The sequence below is a fragment of the Limulus polyphemus genome, unplaced genomic scaffold (genome assembly GCF_000517525.1).
Source record: "Limulus polyphemus unplaced genomic scaffold, Limulus_polyphemus-2.1.2 Scaffold5441, whole genome shotgun sequence".
Lineage (NCBI taxonomy): Eukaryota > Metazoa > Arthropoda > Merostomata > Xiphosura > Limulidae > Limulus > Limulus polyphemus.
The window spans coordinates 47,402-54,214 of record NW_013671051.1 but is presented as its reverse complement, the minus strand read 5'-3'; the positions used below and the strand labels follow the sequence as shown (position 1 = coordinate 54,214).

Sequence of the window (6,813 nt, the reverse complement as noted above, 5' to 3'; positions counted from 1 at the left end):
AAAATCCTTCCTGTTTCCACATTTACTTTGTAAAGAGAGACTGAACCATTGATAATTAAAATATCCAACGGAAATTGTTTCTCAGAACTAACAGGCCCCGCAAAGCCAGATGGTTAGGGCGCTCGACTCGCAATCTGTGGGTCGCGGGTTCAAATCCCCATCCCACCAAACAGGCTCGCCCCTTCAGCCATGGGGGCGTTATAATGTGACGGTCAAACACACTATTCGTTGGTAAAAGAGTAGCCCAAGAGTTGGCGGTGGGTGGTGATGACTAGCTGTCTTCCCTCTAGTCTTACACTGCTAAATTAGGAACGGCTAGCGCAGATAGCCCTCGTGTAGCTTTGCGCGAAATTCAAAAAACAAACATACACAAATACATTATTTTAATTTATTACTAGTAGATCCCCATGGAAAGGATTCAACGGGAAATTTCCTAAAAATAGTAACGAATAAATAAAAAATATTTAGTCAACTCAAAATGGATTTCTTTTATGAATTAATTTTGATGTTTTGGTTTAAATAATAGATTTGTTTGGATTTAATTTCGCTGTTTTGTTTTAGAATTTTTTTTTTTTTGTAAAATCATTTCGACGTGTTGGTTTAAAAAAACGGATTTTTAACATTAATTTTGCTGTTTTGGGTTTAGAAAGTGGATCTTTTAAAATCAATTAAAACATAAAGCAGTGATGCTTTGGCTTAAAATTGATTTTTAGCATTAATGTCGATATTATGGTTTAAAAATTGATCATCTTAACATTTATTAGAAGGATGGTAAAACATTATGAATTCAAGACTTGACTAAACTAAAATTGTTCCTGTTTTGACAAGTTTTAATGAATAGGTGAAACTTGAAACTTTTCGATTAACTTGTTAATTAGTTTCATGTTGTATTAGTTAGAAATTCATTTTTATTATGAAGAGATAGACATAAAAGAAAAAGACCTTAGAAAAATCCAACTATGTTATTAATATCTGATGTTTTTTGACACTCCCCAATTTCAAAATTAGGTTTAGCAAAATTCAGTCCAAAACTAGTTTAGCATTGCTGCGCTAAACTATATAGCAAAAGTATTTTGTTATACTAACGGTTTTTACAAAAACATAGTATATAAATAAGGGTTTCCACCTTTTCTTTCAGACTAATTAACTTTCATTCATTAGTAACTAATTATACATACACATGTAAAAAAAAAATCATTGCTCACAAGTTCATGATACTTTTATTTATGATACATGGAGGATAAAAATGTAGACTAACGATAGTTTAAAATTATAAACTATAGCTCAAAATTCAAATCAATATCACATATTTGTAATTCTGTAACACACGAGTTTTCCATATAAAGATTATTACCAATTTGTATTTCAAAATGTGATCAAAGATCGACCTATTTATGCTTAAAGTGACGTCAGAGTCAAACATTAACAGCTGTAAACATTGACTGGTGAATGCTCGTATTCTACAAACAAAATGCAGAGCTAAGGGCCCTTTAGCTGCTTTGATACCAACCCTGTTGATAAGTTCAAGTTTTCATTCTTCACGAGATGTTTATATTAAATGGTTCGGTTCGAGCGTTGAACTGGACGTATCTTAGACGTCATGTAAAACTGCCTAACTTAAAGAGCACGTTGTTTATATATTCTCGAGCTCTTTGTGACAACAGCTTGCTACTCCACTCTAGAGTTAACAGCTACGAAGAAGCCTGGAAACAGCCACATCCTCTCGTTCCAAAATATTTCAACTTTGTTGGTGATGTCATAGACAAATGGGCTTCAAAAGAACAAGTAAGTTACTATTCTTAATGTTTGTTATAAAAAATTGTGCTACAGTAAATCATTTGTTTCTTAACACAACGTTTCATAGACTGTAAACAAGTTACTATTTTAACACATCGTTTCACAAACTGTAAACAATAAGTTATTGTTTTAACACATCGTTTCACAAACTGTTAACAATAAGTTATTGTTTAAACACATTGTTTCACAGACTGTAAACAAGTAAGTTATTGTTTAAACATACCATTTCACAGACTGTAAACAAGCAAGTTATTGTTTTAACATAAAGTTTCACAGACTGTAAACAAGTTACTGTTTTAGCACATCGTTTCACAAACTGTAAACAATAAGTTATTGTTTGAACACATTGTTTCACAGACTGTAAAAATAAGTTATTTTTTTAACACCTTGTTTCATAGACTGTAAACAATAAGTTATTTTTTAATACATTGTTTCACAGACTGTAAACAAGTAAATTATTGTTTAAACACACCATTTCACAGACTAAACAAGTTTCTGTTTAAACATACCATTTCACAGACTGGAAACAATTAAGTTTTTGTTTTAACACATCGTTTCACAGACTGTAAACAAGTAAGTTATTGTTTTAACATAAAGTTTCACAGACTGTAAACACGTAAGTTACTGCTGTTAATGTTCAATAGCTTATTGAACTATTATTGTAGCTCCAGTTCTAGAAGTGCTATCAACGTGGTTTGATTGTATCTTCAGTTTTTTATTAGTAGAGCAGCTTCAATTCAGTTTTCAACGATCCAACCATTTTGAATTTTTTTATTGATTACAACATTCTGTATAGTTTGGGAGATTACGCTGGATCTCCTTCTGTTTTTTTTTTTTGTTGTTTTCTGTACTTGGAATTTGTAGATAACGTACGGGTTTTTTATATCTACTTCTGTTTTTTTTTAACGTACGGGTGTTTTATCCTTGAAAACAAAGTAGTCATGTAGTCTCCTTCAAGGCTTGAAAATACTCGTGAATATGTTTTCTTAATAACATTTTTCGGCTGATTCTTAATCTTGAATCCATGTCAGCCCTTAAAGACAAGCAATTGTTTTTCTTTGTAATAACCGTATATGAGAAATATTATTGTTGAGATATCATGGTAAGTTTAATTAAATATAATATCCGTAGCTGGATGAGCTTTGAAAGTTTTTAGATCCCACACGCCTCCCAGTGGCTCAGCAATAAATCTGAGGACGTACAACTCTAAAAACTGGTTTCGATACTCGCTATGGGCACAACACATACAAGCCAATATGTTAAGTTACAACCAAACAAGATCCTTGTCGTGAGGAAAATTTCAAACATGTACATGTTTTTTTTCATCATTTGTAATTTGATAGATTATGCATTATGTCATTAGACTGTTGACTTCACTTCACAGCCGCGCTTTCTGTAGTAAAGATGGTCTCCTAAGATGGGGTTATCTGTGTTTTAGCCAAGAAATATTTGTTTTTCTAACGATAATCTTGCATATGTGGAAGAAGTCTATTAATCTTACAGTTTGTTTATATGCATCCAAAAGGTTTATCGATTTTTCCGAACATAATTCCTACTGATAAGTGATAAAACCACAGTAAATGGAACAAGCTGTCAGAAATCTGATATCAGAGAAACTAGTTTCGTCACATTCATGCGTACAGGTTGTCACCTGCTGATCAATTTATTTTGGTCTTCCCTGTATTGTTTCATATGTTTTTAACCTATAGCTAGCTGTTTAAATTATTTGGATCTTTCCTTTATTATCCTACATGTTTTAACTATAGCTGGCCGTTTAAATTATTTTGGTCTTCCCTTTATTATCCTATATGTTTTAACCTATAGCTGGCTGTTTAACTAATTTTGGTTTCCCTTTATTGTCCTACATGTTTTAAACTATAGCTGGCTGTTTAAATTATTTTGGTCTTCCCTTTATTGTCCTACATGTTTTAAACTATAGCTGGCTGTTTAAATTATTTTGGTCTTCCCTTTATTGTCCTACATGTTTTAACTATAGCTGGCTGCTTAACTTATTATTGTCGTACATGTTTTAACCTATAGCTGTGGACCAGCGTATGTCTATGAAAGAAACCGATAGAACGATAGAAACCGGATTTCGATATCCTTGAGGGAGCAGAGCACAGATAGCCCATTGTGTAGCTTTGTTCTTAACTACAAACAAATAACAATTGTACGTTGTACCTTACTAGCGATGTCCCATTGGACGAAAGACTAAGCTGGTAGTAATTACTTTGAATATTAACATTATCGAGGTATTTTGTTTTCATTTGGCCATGTAAAAGTTTTCGACAAATAACAGTAACAGGTTATTTTTACTTAGAACGTGAGATATTATAAGTAAATCTCATTCCTTTTTATGAAGTTGCTATGGCAACACCATGTGCTTTGTTGTCTTGGACACTCAAGATACTTTATGTTAACTTTTGTTTGCATGAATTAATGAAGAAAAAGTGGATCAGAGTAAGATATCTGATAGTACATAACAAACCCTGAATATGAGTTGAACCTTTCAAAAGCAGACTGCTCCAATCAAACTAAATCTTTTTAATGGTTTTAGAGACAATTACACGAAAATTAACATTTTAAATTCATTTTTGTTATTTTCTGATATAAAAATGTCTTGTTCATAATCATGATTTGCGATAATTTTATGTTTTTAATTTGTTTGAGAGACATATATTCTATTTTGTTTTTTATGTTATCTACCGAATAGGATACTAAAACATATTTTATGTTCATAAATATAATAACATCATACATAATTATGTCCACTGTCTTCCTCACACGTCAGGATGGACTCAAAGTTGGGAAAGGAGCTTTTTGGTTTGTCCAAGTTGATGGTGCGGAAGTTTCATGGAGTTTCAAAGAATTGTCCAACCTCACCAAGAAGTAAGCTTTCTTTAAGAAAATAATCCATGTAAACATTGTTATTGCAATTGTAATAAATACAGATGTTTTAAACATATTTATCTTTCAATAGGCAGATACACATCAAGTGGATAGGAAGCTTTTGTTGGTGACAAGAACAAGTAACACGATATAATGTCAAGTATATTACTATCTAATCACTCCAGATTTCCTAAATGTAAACACTAGTTTCTTTTACTGCTCAGAACTTTGAAGCACACATTGTGTTGTCCGTTTATTAAGAAAATCGGTGAGTTCAAATCTAACATTATATTTATTATGACATGTGGTCTCTGTAATGATGGAGAACAGCAATGATCTTTTTATCGTGTTGATCTTTCTCTAGAGCAGCCAACGTTTTGGAAAACGACTGTTTCCTTAAAACTGGAGAAAGAATTATTGTTATGCTACCAAAGGTACCGGAATGGTGGCTAATCAACTTAGCCGCAATTCGAGTGGGTGAGTTCAGAATTATTATGTTATTCAGACAGACAAACACCAGGGTGAAAGGTGTTAGCAAGATATGTATAACATAATACGTGTTAGCCAGATATCTATAATATAATACCAAAACGGCCACAGATGTAAAGCATTAAATTTTGGCCTTTCAAATGAATATCGACAGGAGGATGCAGAAACGGCCAAATATGTTTAATATATGGGTCAATAACCAGTTATTGAAATGGATATAGTTACGGTATTGATAACCCAATACCGAGACCTCTAGAGTTTGTTAATATAACCATTAATAACCAGGTACTGAAATGGGTATAGTTAGGTTATTAATAACCCAATATCGAAACTTTTAGAGTTGGTTAACATAACCATTAATAACCAAGCACTGAAATGGATATAGTTAGGGTATTGATTTTATAACCCAATATCGAAACTTCTAGAGTTGGTTAAAATTAAAGATCTGATTACACCTCTAGTTAACACTTAGTAGTTGTATAAAATCATACATAAGACATCGTTAAAATAAAAAACCAGGAATGTATCTTGTGAACAGAAATGTTAAGAAATTTGATAGGAGTAGTTTTTTATATCGTCATAGGTCTGATTTTATCTCCTGCAAACATTCAACTGACAGGTAAAGACATTCTTTACCGATTTTCAACGTTTCAACCGTCGGCTGTCTTTGTTGATCACCAGGTGGCTTCTGTAATAGACCAGGTGAGAATGTTTCACAGAATTACCAAACTTTTCAGGAGAATATAACACGTGTTATAGTTAGACTTTACGAGCCTGGTTATAGTTGTTTTGATGAAACAGCACGAATTTGATTATTCTATAAATGGGCCTTTGTATTGAACGAATAAAGTCCTGAACACCTCTGTTCTAAAACGTAATAGGGACAGACTTCTGATGTTTATAAGTGGTCTCATAAACACATATATGTTTGTTGCTTTTGTTTTCTAGATTGCTGACAAGTGCCCATCTCTTAGAACCAAAGTACTCGTGAGTAAAGAGGAAAAACACAGGTGAGAAAAATTACAGAACTATGCCTTAGGTTTCAGTTTTGGTTTAATTATTATTGTTCCGAAATTGAGAAGATATCATGGTTACTGAACTCTCTTGGTTGTTCATATTCATAACTCCTTGTCTTAAAGATTCTGTTAAATTCTTGTTAGTTTTCACTGTGATACACTGAGGATGTCATTTATAAATTACAAATTTTAAAACTAGGGTGCATAATACTGAAGCAAAATGGAAGGATTCAATAAAGCTTAGCATGGTAACAGAGTGTACGAATGGAAGGATTCAGTAAAGCTTAGCATGGTTACAGAGTGTATGAATGGACTGCACAGTAAAGCTTAGCATGGTTACAGAGTGTATGAATGGAAGGATTCAGTAAAGCTTAGCATGGTAACAGAGTGTATGAATGGAATGATTCAGTAAAGCTTAGCATGGTTACAGAGTGTACGAATGGAAGGATTCAGTAAAGCTTAGCATGGTAACAGAGTGTACGAATGGAATGATTCAGTAAAGCTTAGCATGGTTACAGAGTGTACGAATGGAAGGATTCAGTAAACTTAGCATGGTTACAGACTGTACGAATGGAAGGATTCAGTAAAGCTTAGCGTGGTTACAGACTGTACGAATGGAAGG

The 6,813-nt window shown here is 32.8% G+C and overlaps 1 protein-coding gene across 1 annotated transcript in view; it reads left to right on the top strand.

Annotated features, from left to right (window-relative positions):
* The first annotated feature begins 1,450 nt into the window (after window positions 1–1,450).
* LOC106472583 (acyl-coenzyme A synthetase ACSM3, mitochondrial-like) overlaps window positions 1,451–6,813 on the top strand; it is a 25,726-nt gene continuing 20,363 nt past the window's right edge. Inside the window, exons 1-5 of the mRNA XM_022401142.1 lie at window positions 1,451–1,785; window positions 4,589–4,686; window positions 5,051–5,163; window positions 5,759–5,877; window positions 6,124–6,185. Of these exons, the coding sequence (XP_022256850.1) occupies window positions 1,546–1,785; window positions 4,589–4,686; window positions 5,051–5,163; window positions 5,759–5,877; window positions 6,124–6,185 (632 nt within the window). The 5' untranslated portion in view covers window positions 1,451–1,545. The remainder of the gene's footprint in view (window positions 1,786–4,588; window positions 4,687–5,050; window positions 5,164–5,758; window positions 5,878–6,123; window positions 6,186–6,813) is intronic.